This window comes from Macaca thibetana, chromosome 1 (genome assembly GCF_024542745.1).
Source record: "Macaca thibetana thibetana isolate TM-01 chromosome 1, ASM2454274v1, whole genome shotgun sequence".
NCBI lineage: Eukaryota > Metazoa > Chordata > Mammalia > Primates > Cercopithecidae > Macaca > Macaca thibetana.
Window position 1 is genome coordinate 134,769,724 of NC_065578.1, and position 13,282 is coordinate 134,783,005.

General features: G+C 60.6%; 1 protein-coding gene across 40 annotated transcripts in view; it reads right to left on the reverse strand.

The window, feature by feature from the left end:
• Positions 1-13,282, reverse strand: part of OBSCN (obscurin, cytoskeletal calmodulin and titin-interacting RhoGEF) — a 166,909-nt gene that overhangs the window by 91,751 nt on the left and 61,876 nt on the right. For 35 of the 40 annotated variants that reach the window (XR_007719250.1, XM_050757077.1, XM_050756959.1 and 32 more), the window contains 19 exons: positions 11,512-11,787; positions 10,187-10,462; positions 9,681-9,959; positions 9,292-9,558; positions 8,895-9,164; positions 7,723-7,989; positions 7,013-7,279; positions 6,687-6,799; positions 6,417-6,570; positions 6,064-6,225; positions 5,872-5,976; positions 4,742-5,008; positions 4,253-4,522; positions 3,637-3,903; positions 3,279-3,545; positions 2,927-3,193; positions 1,590-1,862; positions 511-777; positions 27-293 (listed from right to left, as the gene is read on the reverse strand). Coding sequence is in view for 39 of the 40 variants with exons in the window: in XM_050757077.1 (XP_050613034.1) it covers positions 27-293; positions 511-777; positions 1,590-1,862; positions 2,927-3,193; positions 3,279-3,545; positions 3,637-3,903; positions 4,253-4,522; positions 4,742-5,008; positions 5,872-5,976; positions 6,064-6,225; positions 6,417-6,570; positions 6,687-6,799; positions 7,013-7,279; positions 7,723-7,989; positions 8,895-9,164; positions 9,292-9,558; positions 9,681-9,959; positions 10,187-10,462; positions 11,512-11,787 (4,581 nt within the window). In the remaining variant the exon portion in view is untranslated. The remainder of the gene's footprint in view (positions 1-26; positions 294-510; positions 778-1,589; positions 1,863-2,926; positions 3,194-3,278; positions 3,546-3,636; positions 3,904-4,252; positions 4,523-4,741; positions 5,009-5,871; positions 5,977-6,063; positions 6,226-6,416; positions 6,571-6,686; positions 6,800-7,012; positions 7,280-7,722; positions 7,990-8,894; positions 9,165-9,291; positions 9,559-9,680; positions 9,960-10,186; positions 10,463-11,511; positions 11,788-13,282) is intronic. The other 5 variants (XM_050757069.1, XM_050756941.1, XM_050756886.1 and 2 more) reach the window with 2 other exon arrangements.

Consider the following 13,282-nt stretch of genomic DNA (forward strand, 5'->3'; position numbering starts at 1 on the left):
GACCCGAGCACACTTGGGCACCTCACCTTGCACGAGGAGCTGGGCCTGAGACTGGGCCTGGCCGATGTCGCAGGTATAGATGTCGCTGTCTGCCTTCTCCAGGGCACTGATGGTGAGCTGCAGGGCCAGGCCGTCCTGGCTGGGCTGGTGCTTCCTTGAGGCCCGTAGCTCCAAGAGGCCCTTGCGCCAGGTCACTGTGGCCGCGGGGCGCTCCGTCTTGCACGTGAATACAGCTGTGCCTTTCTCCTCCACCTGCAGGTTGGTCAGCTCCTCTGTGAAGCAGTTTGCTTTTTCTGGGGCAGGGAGACAGAGGCAGAATAGGTGGGGCATTAGGCCTGCACAGACCCCAGGCCGGCCCTGTTATCTTCCAGGCCTGGCTGGGGAAGCTCTGGGACCTGGGTGAGCCCTTTCACCTGGGACAGAGGAGCTCAGGCTCCAGGGGTGGCCCTGTGCCCCGCTAGGGTAGAGACGCCACTCCAGGGCCACGCGTGGGGCTCCTGCAGCATTTACCTTCCACACAGAGGCTGGCTGTGCTCTTGGAAGCCTCCACCTCACACGTGTACTCGCCCACGTCCTTGAGCGAGGCCCCGCGGATGACCAACACAGCCATCGTGCCCTCACAGACCACATCGTACTTCTGGCTCTTGCGGATGGCCTTCCCATCCTTCAGCCAGCGCACAGGCGTGCCCGCCCGTGACAGCTCACAGCGCAGCTCCACGTCCTCCCCTGGCGCCACCCGCTGGTCTTCCAGGGGCTTCATGATGGTTGCCGGCCTCTCTGAAGAGAGCAAAGACAGCTGCCCTTGAAGCACAGCCAGGGCCACGGAGCCAGCCACAGATGACTGCAGTCACGGCCCCAGCCACCATCCTGGCTACAGCCATAGCTCTACGCACAGACCCAGCCAAAACCCTACCACCTTCACCATGACCAGGATTGGGGCAAGGACGAGTGTTTGAGAACACTGATTCTCTGGTGACCAAGACAACAGAACCTGCAACCCCCAAACTCTGGGACCTCGGCCCTCAGGAGCTTCAGAGTCCTGGAATGTTAGTGTCCCCACTGTCACCAGGGTGGGACTCAGGAGGCAGGAAGATCAACAACTACAGAATTTTATCCTCTGGCATCTTTCAGGCCCACGCTGGCATCCTCTGAGCGTGCCCTGCCAAACTGCACCAAGTGTGCTCGTCAGGGGCGCGAACTCGGGCGCTGGCGGTGATGTCAGCAGAGCAGGTGGCTGGGCCCTCAGGCCAGTGCTGCCAGACTGGCCCTGTGAGCCACAGCTCTGGGAGCTACCAAGTGCTCAGGGCACTCAGAACACAGATTGGAAAAGAATCCAGGCCTATATCAGAGCTCAGAGAAGAATGCAACCCCACTTCCACATGAGAACTGCCCCCAGCATCCAGCAGGTGCCTCAGGCCCTGTGGCTCCTAGAAGGGGTGCTCTGCAGCAGCTGGGGGAGGCAGGCCCCAAAAGCACCCCCACCGGCTTCTGCAGCCAGTGGGGCCCAACTCCTGGACTCCTGGGGACAGGCCCAGGGTCCCCACTCCTCAGCCCAGGTGATAAGCCCCCGTCCGGCAGGCCCTGCCCACCTTTGACAATGAGTGAGGCCTTGGAGGTGAGGCTCCGCACAGAGAAGACCACCTCCCCAGCATCACTCGGCGCAGCCTCCCGGACCACTAGGATGTATTTTCGGCCCTGACGTGTGGCCTGGAAGCGGCTGGAGCTGCCCACGGTCTTCCCACCGACTGTCCACATGGCTGGGTCGCTGGCACTCTCATGGGACAGGACGCACTCAAAGCTGCAGCTCTCCCCCTCCAGCACCTCCACTGTCTTCAGCCTCTTGGTGATGCCCACGTGCAGATCTGCGGGCCATCGGAGACTGTCAGGCCAGGCAAGAGGACAGCACTGCCCTGGGCCAGACATAGGAAGGGCCAGACCCTGGGAGGGATCAGAGCCCACAGGGACCAGACCCCAGGAGGAGCTGGATCCCTTAGAGGAACCAGACCCCACAGGGACCAAACCCTGGGAGGTGTCAGACCCTGGGAGAGGCCAGGCCCTGTGGGGGCAGGGTGCCACGTTGCACCAGCCAATGAGTAGACACCCCTCTGCTGGAGCTGGCTGTCCCCTGGCATTTGCATAACCAACAACTCTGAGCTCCAATCAGGGTAGCAGGGAGAGGGAGGACCCATGGTCGTCACAGGGAGGAGAGGAGGCACAGGACCCCATAGTCCCAGCTCCAGGACAAACTCGCCACGCCTCCTGCCCCTTCCCCATCTCGTTACAAGACTGTCAAGGACCAGCAAACAGGCTGGTTACGCCGCCTGTCACCCACACCAGGATGCCACTGGGACTGTGCATACACACACAGGGGGCCAGGTAGCCACCCTGCAGTTGAGGGAACTGCCCCTGAAAAACAGGACAGACTCCAGGGCATGCACACCCCCAGTGCTGCAGGGCTGGATTCAGGGATGGCTCTACCCTGTCAGCCCAGTGGCCCTGGGGCCTTGCTGGGGCCCCATGAAGGACAGAGACATGGCCTACTCACAGCCCCTGCCTGGCATCTCGGCTTCTCCCTGGCCATCCCCATTGGTGTCCCACACTGGCCTGGTGGCTTCTGTGCAGACACATCCCTTGGTACAGGGCAACATCCCCGGGCTACGTCGGGACCACCAGGCAGGGACGGCACAGCCTCCAACCCTGGCTCCAGGACCCATCGTCCCCAGGTCCACCTGCCTGCACCCAGGCCTCACAGGACCATGTCAAGTCATGGCTCCTCTAGAAGGCTCCCCTGACCTCCCCGGCTCAGCAGAGCAGCCCTTCAATCTCAGAGAATGACGTGGGCCACCCAGGTAGTGGCCAGCCCCACATCCATGCTCATCCAGCACACCTCCCTTCCCCGAGCTCCGCCATGCCCACAGCCACACACCGTGCACGCTGACCCGGGCCTGGGTCTCCTCGGAGCCCACGTGGCAGGTGTACAGGCCGGCGTCCTCGGGGCTCAGGTCATGCACCACGAGCCCCCGCGTGCCCGCCGTGTGCAGGAAGTCATACTTGTCGCTGGGGCCCAGCTGCACGCCATCTTTGCGCCACACCACATGGGCCTCAGGGTCAGAGACCTCACACTGCAGGGCCAGGGTGCCATGCTCCTCTGCGGACAGGTCATCCAGCCCCTTCAAGAACACCACCGGCTTCACTGCAGGAGGGGTAGGAGGGTGAGGGGAGCCCAGCACCTGTCCCATCCCTAGTGGGGAGCCCCGAAGACTGGTGGGATGGCTCACCTCGGACCTCCAGGTGGGCAGAGGTTGACACCTTGGGGGAGGAGGCGCATACTGTGCCTGCATCAGCACGCCGGACGCTCTTCAGTACCAGCGTGTGGCACCGGCCCCTGTGCGAGATCTCATGGAAGCTGTCGTTGTACAGGGGCATCCCGTTGAGCGACCACTCGACCTCCTCGTCCTCATGGGACAGCTCACAGGAGAAGCTGGCCCGGCCCTCCTCCATGGCCTCTGCATCCTGCAGCGGCCCTGTCACTGTCACCTCCCGCGCTGCAAGGGACACACCGGGCCTCAGTGCCCACATCACCAGGCAACCCCTCCCCAAAACCCTCTCAGTAGCCCCGTGTCCCTCATGCCCCACCTTCCACAGTGACCTCAGTACTGCTGTGGGCGCTGCCCGCCTGGCACCGGTAGACACCAGCATCGGCAGGCATGAGCCGGAGGATGCGCAGCTCGGCCATCTGACCCTCCAGGCTCATCTTAAACTTCTCAGAGGCAGACAGGGGTGTGTCATCCTTGTACCACTGCACAGCCTTGGGGGCTGGCCGGAAGTCGCAGGACAGGACCACTGACTGCAGCTCACGCCCTGTCTTGGGCTCCAACGGCCGTGTGAGGACTATGGGGATGTCTGCAGGGAGTGGAGACAGGCTGGGCCACGGGGCCACAGGAACCAATCACCCTGTCCTGCCTGCCAAGCCCTGAGCCTGCTCACCTATGGCCCTGAACTATGTCCTCCCCTGGCCCTGAGCCGTGTCCACTGTTCCCTGAACTGTGCCTTCCCCTGGCCCTGAGCTGTATCCTCTGTGGTCCTGAACTGTGTCCTCCCCTGGCCATGAGTGATACCCATCTGTGGCCCTGAACTGTGTCCCGTCACTGCACTGAGCCTTCTCCTCCCATGACCCTGCCCTGTACCCACCCACAGCCTTGTCCTTTTATGCCTCTGCCTCGCGTCCACCCACCGGGGTGGGAGTGCTCACCTGAGACCACCAGGCGGGCAGAGGAGCGAGACTTGCCGATGGTGAAGTGCACGGGCCCGGTCATAGTGGAGCAGGTCCGCCGCAGCATCAGCCGGTGCACCGTGCCCTCCTGCTCCAGGCCCACGTTCCCCCCAGCCTGCAACACTGTCTTCCCCAGGAGCCACTTAGGTGGCCGCACTGAGGGGATGGAGGTCTCACACTCAAACCAGGCAGGAGCAGGCTCCATCACCGTCACGTCCTGCAGACCCCGCACAATGGTGATGGATTGCTCTGTTGGGGAGGAGCAGTTGCTGGCGGATCCCATGGATAGGACAAGTTGCCCCTCTGGCAGGGTTCCTTCCTGGGAACAAGCCCCTGCCCCACTAGATGCATGTTAGCATCCTCCTGAGCTACCCAGACCCAGCGTCTCCAGGAGTGTAGGGCAAACCATGGACCTAGGAGACTCCCCCCAACAAAAGCAACCTGCAGAGCTGCCCTCCCTGCCTGCACCTTCCACAAAGAACTGTGCACTAGTCTTGACATCGCCGGCGTCGCAGGTGTAGGTGTCCTCGTCCTCTGCCTGGACGTCACTGATGATCAGCTTGCGGTAGAGGCCATCACTGACCAGCTCGTACTTGGGCCCGGGCCGCAGCTCCTGACTGCCCTTGAACCACCGCACCTGGGCGCTGGCCCGGGACACCTGACACTCCATTACACCGCGGTGCTTCTCCATGGCAATCTTGTCCCGCAGAGGGCGCACGAGGGTCACTGGCAGCTCTGTGAGCATAGTTGGGGCACGGGGTGGATCAGAGACGGTGCTCCAGGCTCCCAGGCCCAGGCTCCGACAAGGCACTGGGTGTTTTGGGCAACCAAGGGCCCGGACCCCACTAGGCCCCAACAGCCCATGTCTGCCCGCCAGGGGACAGCAGGTGTTTAGGCTGAGTATCCCCCTTGGAGCTGTGCTACGACCTGCTCCACAGAGCAGACCACCAGCAAGGGGAGTGTGCCCGCCTCTGCCTACCCTGCCCTCCCATATCCCACACTCCCACTTCCACCACCCAGGTCCTGCCCGCTGTCCTGGCCCACCAAGAGCAGGGTAGGCTCTGCCCCATGTAGCCCCACCCCCTGCAGTCCTCTCCCCAAGCCCCCACTTCAGAACCATAACCACATACCCTAGCCCAGTCCCAGGAACTCATGTCCCCTCCCCGCACACCTCTGACTTAGCCCTACTGGCCCGTCCCCACTCCACCTGTCTGCAGAGCCTCCCTCCCTGCTGCCCCAGCACCACTCTCCCTGATCCCCTGATCCTCTTCCTCACTGCCACCAGGTAGAACTCCCCGCCCCCGACAACCCTCCCCCTCCCCCCCGCCCCACAGGGCCTCATGCCTGGCCTCTGCAGCACATGCTGCAGCCAGATGGAGGATTCACCAGGATCTCGGTTTTAAGGAAGGGAGAAGCCCCTCATGGCCGCTTCTCTGGCCTCTATCTTCCTGCCAAGGAGGTGACAACCCCTTTCCCTCCTCGTGAGTCCCTGCTGTCCTGGTCCTGAGAGCGGGCTTGGGGTGTCCGGGCCTGTGCTGAGCCAGCTGGCCACACATGCACACTGTCCAGCCTCGCCCTCCCCTCAGCCCCCACCTCACCCTTCACTCGGAGCTGGGCTCGAGATTCTGCATTTTCAGCTACAAATTTGATCTCTCCTGCATCTTCCGCCAGGACCCTCCGGTAGATGAGAGTGTATGTCCTTCCTGGGGAAAAAGGCGGCTCAGTATGGGCGGGGACAGAGGAGGACCTGGGGGTTGGGCCGTGCCCACCATAGCCACTGGTCCTCGCACCTTCCTGGCGGATGCGCACGTTGTCACTGGGCCGCAGTTTGCTGCCCTCCCGGAACCACTGGCCAGGCACTTCGTCGTGGGAGACCTCACAGGAGAAGGTGGCACCGTCCTTCTCCATCACTTCCACATCCTCCAGGGACCTCACGATCTGGATGTTGCGGCCTGGGGTGGCAAAGGAGGCCCTGCCACACCTGGACACACAGAGCCACCCCCAGCACCCCCCACCCAGTGCCCCAGCGTGCCAAGGGTTGTGAAGGTGAAAGCAGAGTGGCCAAGCCCCTGGCTGGGGGACATGGAAGACAGGAGGAGGTGCCCACACCTGCCATGCCCCACGTGCCCCACACAGCCCTCACCTTGCACCTTCACAGAGGCAGAGCTCTGGGCGTCATGGGCATCACACACATACATGCCCTGATCCGCGAACTCGCACCGGTAAATGGTGAGGCTCCTGCAGGTGCCCTGGGCCGCAATGCCCACCGTCTTGCCTGCCCGCAGCTCCACACCGTCCTGTGGAGCGCAGAAGCCCGGTCAGGCATACAGGTGGTTCAGCCCTGGGGTTCCACTTGGGCCTGCCCCCATGAGAGGAGGGAAGGAGGCAACAGAGTGGGGTCAGGGGGAGGCACCTTTAGCCAGCGCACATCCACATTAGGACGAGACAGCTCACACTCCAGGGTAACCTTCTCCTTCTCCGTGGTCACCACATCCTGCAGCGGGCGGCTGAAGTTCACAGGCAGCTCTGGGGAGGAGGAAGTAGGAGGTGGGAGGAGAAAAAGGGCTTGGAGGAGCCTTCAAGGGGGGGACAGGACGAGGGTGGGGCAGTGCCCAAGCTGGACAGAGTTATATGGAGCTGGCTCATCCAGGTCCCTAAAGTCCCCACCGACCTCCCCGGGATTCCCTCGGGACAGGTAGGCATGATCTGTGCTGAGCCCTGCCGGTCCCCCCAACGCACCGGTGACCACCAGCAGTGCCGACGTGTGCACTCCTTCGGCCTTGAAGACCATAAGGCCACTGTCCTCTGGCCTCAGCCCAGAGAGCGTGAGGGTGTGTGTGGGGCCCCGCACAGCCAGGTGGCACGTGGGCCCCTGCTGGAGCCGCAGACCGTCGAGAGTCCAGCTGCCCTCCACGTCCGCATGCGACAGCTGCACCTCCATGGTAGCCGTGCCCTGCTCCTGTGCCTCCACTGCCTGCAGGCCCCTGATGAGCCGTACCTGGCGCACTGCGGTGCACACGCGGGGTCACGGGTCAGCCGCTGCTCTGAGACCACCGCCTTAGAACCCTGGGGTACAGCCAGCTTCCCCAGGAGCTCAGGGAGGGCTGGGGAAGCCTCCCAACGCCCACCCCCAGCGCTAGCCCCTCCGGCGGGAGACCTGCCCCTCCCCCAGCCCTATGTCCCATCCAGAGGACTCGCCCCTCCCCTCAGTGTCCCGCCTGGCTCCTCCCTCCTCCCCTGGGTGCTCCGCATCCCTCTTCCCTCCTCCCCTCAGTGCCCCACCTCCTTCCTCTCTCTTCCTCTCAGTGCCCCTCCTCCCTCCTCCCCTTAGTACCCTGCCTACCTCCTCACTCCTCCTCAATTCTCCGTCTCCCTCCTCCCTCCTCCTCAGTGCGCTGCCTCCCTCCTCACTCCTCCTCAGTGCCCCGCCCTTCCCGCCCGCGACTCACTCTCCACGGTGAGTTTGGCCTGTGTCTTGTCATCCGGAGTCTCGCAGCCAAAGAAGCCACGGTCGGCAAAACCTACGTTGTGCAGAACCAGGCGGTGGCGCGCGCCCTCGGCGTGGATCTCCACGTTCTTTCCCGGCGCCAGGGCCACCGCGTTCCGTGTCCACCTCAGCTCCGGCCACGGCCGCGTCAGCTCCACCTCCAGGGTCACCGAGCTCCGCTCCTCCACCGTCTGCGGCTCCAGCTTCTTTTTGAACAGCACGGGCGCCTCTGGGGTCGCAGGAGAGGGGAGGTTATGGCAGTCCTTGCCCTCCTCCACGGGCAAGCCAAGGTACAGAGGGCCCGCCCAGCCTCGGTGCCTGCCCTGAGCCGCGCCCAGGCAGAGCTGCCCGCACGGCGCCCGGGGATCCCAATCCAAACGGCGGCGCGGCCCTGGCCACACGTGGGCGAGGAAACACTTTAAGCGAGGAAACCGGGAAGCTTCCTTAAGCCCCGCTTCTACCTCCAGCTCCCCTGTTCTGAACAAGACGCCAGGCCCTCGTGCCTCAAAATCCTAGGCGTAATCCCCACTAGTAGCACTGGCGGGAACTGCAGAGGCAGGCGGGAAGACAGAGCTCCCCCAGGCGCAACGGGGGTTTAGCAAAGCCCAGGAGTCCTGCACAGGTTGAGGAAGAGGCGCTGGCGGGCCTCTGCCTTAGGCCACCCGTGAACTCCGCAGAAGGTGAATCTACTGCATCACTCCCTTACTCCAGAACCTGCCATGACTCCCACTTCCCTTCAGGGAAAGTTCTGGCTTCTGGCTTCAGCAGCATGGGAAGCCCATGTCACTGCCTACACTGGTGCTAACCCCACTCTCTCTTCCCTGCCATCCATCAGGCTAAGTATGCACCCACCTACTCCAGAAAGCCTCCCTGGATTGCCTCAACCTCCACCCATTCCCCACCAGGTGCACCTGCAGGATTGCATCTTCTCTATACCAAGAGAAGGCACCTGATCCATCCAGCCTACCCGAATCTCCTCTCTGCAGTCCACACACCCTGTGTCTCCTGAGATCAGCCAGATCAGCCATAACAGGACAGCAGTTCCAGGTGCCCACTCAGAACCAGCCCACAGGGGAGGTGCCTGTGCAAGGAGCCCCGGCCAGCCAGGCAAGTCCTGCTGCCCCCCACACTCACCTCGGACCCTCAGGACAGCAGAGGATGAGACGCCCTCAGCCTCCACAGTGATCTGGCCCGCGTCCTCCAGCACCAGGCCGGAGATAGTCAGGCTGTGACTGGTGCCACTCTGTGATATGGCAAACTTCTCGCTGGGCTGCAGCAGGGCACCGTCCCGGAACCACACGACTGCCGCATCACTGGGGGACACCACACACTGGAAGGTGGCCTCGCAGCCCTCCTCCGCGACCACGGCGCTCAGCCCGGACATAAACTTCACCACTCGGGGTACTGCAGACAGGAGCACTGCTTAAGAGGCGGGCGCGCGGGACCGGCAGAGCCCCCACACTGCAGGAGTGCCAAAGGCCACCTCCTCCAGGAAGCTGCCCTGGATAGGGACACCCAACCCCTTACATACCACTGACAGTGAGCTGCGCACTGGTGTGGTCATCACGGCTCTCGCATACGTACTCCCCCGCGTCCTCCGCGCGCAGCTCCAACACAGTGAGCAAGCGCACAGGCCCCTCGGCCACCATCTGGAAGCGCTTGCCCACCTGAAGCTGCGTGCTGCCACGGCGCCACACCACCTCTGCACACGCTGAGCTCAGCTCACAGGCCAGTGTTACCGTGCCGCCCAGCTCACCGCACACAGGCTTCAGCGGCCGGCAGAACTTGGCGGCCACCTCTGTGGGCACGAAGGGGACATCAGCCAGGTTCCTAACAGACCAGACTTGAGCCCCAGCTTTGCCCCTGCCCAGCTCTGGGAGAGAGGGGTCTGGAGGAGTCCCCGCCCCGTGCCCAGCTCACCTTCCACCTGCACTGGGAAGTCCTGCCCCTCTGCGCCCACACGGCAGCTGTAGACGGCACTGTCCAGCACCTGAGCGCCATGCACGGTCAGGGTGTGGGTGTCCCCCTGGCTGGCTGTCTCATGCCGCTTGCTGCGGCGAATCTCCACACCATCCTTAAGCCAGGTCACTGTGGCCACAGAGGGTGTGGCCAGCGTGGCAGTCAGGACGATGTCTTCATGCTCCTTGACCACCAGAGGCTCACTGCGGCAGGGTCTCTCTGAAATTTGGGGCTCCGGCCCTGGGTAGAGGTGAGTTGGCATGAGAGGGGGACCCTGGCATCCCTGGACCGGCCCCGCTCCCCTTCAGGGCCACCCTAATGCCACCTGGCACCCCTGATACCCATTGCTCTTCAAGGATGGCCCAGTGCCGTCCTAAGCACCATCAACCACCATCCAGAATCCCAGGAGCCATACAGTGTGGCCATCAGCTCCAGGTGAAGCGGATTTGCCACCCCAAAGCACTGACCTGCCACGTGCAGGTGGAAGGAGAGCCACTGGCCCCCCGCCTCACAGCTGTACTCCCCAGCATCTGCCTGGTCCGCCTGCTGCACCACTAGCCTCCGTGTGCAGCCCTCGGCCTCCACGTGCACTTTCGAGCTGGAGCTCAGCTTCTTCCCATCCTTGTACCACGTCACCTCCATCTGGCCCTGGGCCACCACACAGCTCAGTGTGGCACTGGCCCCCGCCTCCGCCTGCACCACCCTGCATGCCGGCTGCTCCTTGGCAAACACCACCTTGGGCTCTGGGGATGGACAAGGAGGGATGTAGGGTTAGAGGCTCCAGAGCAGACGCAGCCCATGTGTTAGCCCAGCGACAGCCAGGCGGGGCTGTCCATCATTGAGCAGTGCATTGTGACGCACAGAGCTCCCCCCGGCACTACCAGAGCCGAAGGTCTAAGAGTGCATGTTGGCAGCACCACCATCATGTCCCTTGGGAACAGGATGCGGTCCCTTCCCTGCCCTGGTCTTCCAGGGCCCTGGGGCCCTCACCCGTTGCCAGCCCTCCCCACCACATGGGGCCACAGGCAGCAGGACATGAAGGGTCAGGAGGGATGGACCAGCAACCTGGGCTGGCCCAGAGGCAGCAGAGTGTCGGGCAGGGCCACCGGAAAGAGGATGCCAAGCTGAGTGGTTTGTTGTCCCTGGCTCAGAGACAGGGTGGAAGGGGTCGGATGTCAGAAAGACAGGTGGACACATAGTGATGACCAAGGGGCCCAGCACAGACTTGCAGAGATCTAGGGCCCAGAGCACAGAGACAAGCCCCCCACCACCCAGGACACGCTCTCCAGTCATTGCAGGGCCCTCCCATAGCCCAGCACCCACAGAGGAGTCAGCAGATCACATTAGACCAACCCAGACCCCAGACCCCCACCCCAAGGACATCACACCACTGTCCCCACCACCCAGACAGAGGTCATCACATCTGACTACACCTGGACCCCAGACCCCCAAGGACATCACGCTATTGTCCCTACCACCCAGACAGGGGTCCTCACATGAGACCAGACCCCAGACCCCCACCCCAAGGACATCATGCTACTGTCCCTACCACCCCCAGCTCAGCCACTGCAGGGCACACACCATGGTCAACTCAGTCCATGGGCCTGCTTGGTCTCATGACATAAGGACACTGGCCTGAGAGCCGCTGGGGAGAGCTGGGGACACAGATTCTAAGGTCTACAGAGAGGGAAGGTGCCAGGGCCCACAGCACCTTGGGCCACCCAAACGTGCCCTTGTAGTTTCACACCCGACACTCAGGATCACCTCTATTTCACCTAACCCTGGCACCCACCAGCCACATGTAGGTGGAAGGAGAGCCGCTGGCCCCCAGCCTCGCAGCTGTACTCCCCGGCATCCGCCTGGCCTGCCTCCTGCACCACCAGCCTCCGTGTGCAGCCCACGGCCTCCACGCGCACTTTTGAGCTAGAGCTCAGCTTCTTCCTGTCCTTGTACCACATCACCTCCGTCTGGGCTTGGGCCACCTCGCAGCTCAGCATGGTGCTGGTCCCCGCCTCAGCCTGCACCTCCCTGTGTGCCGGCTGCTCCTTGGCAAACACCACCTTGGGCTCTGGGGATGGACAAGGAGGGACACATGAGGTCAAAGATACAGCCTAGGTCAGGAAGACCACCCTAGGGTAGGAGGGCCTGGATGAGGAAGTAGGAGAAACAGAACCTTCCCCAGGCTCTGCACTAGCTGTGTGACCGGGAGAAGCCCTGCCACCTCCCCACACAAGAATCACAGTTTGTCTATCCACTGTGCACGGCGCCATAGGCTATCACAGGTGGGGCAGCTATGACAAACCCTCCATGCATGAGCACCTCCAGGGCAGGGACTGGGGTGCCTGCACACGTGGCTCTTCTTTAAGCATGTATAGGGCTTTAAATCCACTTGTCATTTTTGAACCTCGCATCCACCAAAACCACATTTGTTTGGATTTTGACTAAGACTGAATAACTTTCATTCTTCCATCCTTTTATCCACTTTAGATCTTTACTGTCTCTCAAAAGTGTTACACAGCTTCCCCCCCCCCCCCCCCCCGCAGAGCCTCTGGACATCTTTTATTAGACTGGAATCATAAACATGATGCCTTTGAGGCATCTGTCAATCTTTCACGTTTTCGTTTTCCAACTGCTTGCTGCTAGTCTACATGTATGGAAGTTTCTTCACATAGATCTTGCAAGGGTTGATCTTTCTCAACTCTCTAATAATTTATCTTCTGGGTAAACCATATCTTCTGTCAGTTCACCTTTTTCCAACTTTTACACCTTTTGTTTTACTTTCCTCCTAACTGTGTGTCCAATGTTGGATGGAAGTGCTGACGACTGGCTTCCTCATGCTGTCCCTGGCTCAGAGGCAAAGCTTACAAAGTCTCCCTTTGTGATTTTTGTGTAATACCCTGGGTCAAATTAAGAAAAAAACTTTTATTTATACTTTGTTAAGAATTTAATGGCACGATGGATGCTAAATTTTGCCAGACATTTCTTCTGAATGTATGAGGTTAAATTTTTATCAAATATGGTACTTTATTCTGAGTTTAAGATAATTACATTGTTTTAAAATTTCAATCACATAATATCATAATTTTCTAATGTTTTAACATGAAAGCAGCCCTCATTCCTAGACTATGAATTTCATCATAGTGTATGATCATCTTGATGTATTGCTGAATTCAGTTTACTAATATTTTGTTTAAAAAATTGGCCATGATATCCATAATTGTTTGATCTACAATATGCAAACTTCCTATTCTCTGGCCAGATTTTAGTCACGGCATTAAGCTATCTGCATATAATGAGTTAGAGGGTATATCTTCCTTTTTCCATTCTCCAGAAGAATTTCCATGAACATGGAAGAATTTCTGGCCAGAATGTTTGGAAGAATTTCTCAATAGGGCCACATGGTTTAGACATTGTTTGATGGGAAGATTTTTTGCTACCGGTTCTAGTTTTTACTAGGTTGTAGTAACTGCAGATAACTTCGGTAACAGTAGATAACTGCATGTAGGTTATCTATTTCTTAAGTCTGTTTTTGGTTTCTAGAAATTATATAATTTAACACTTTT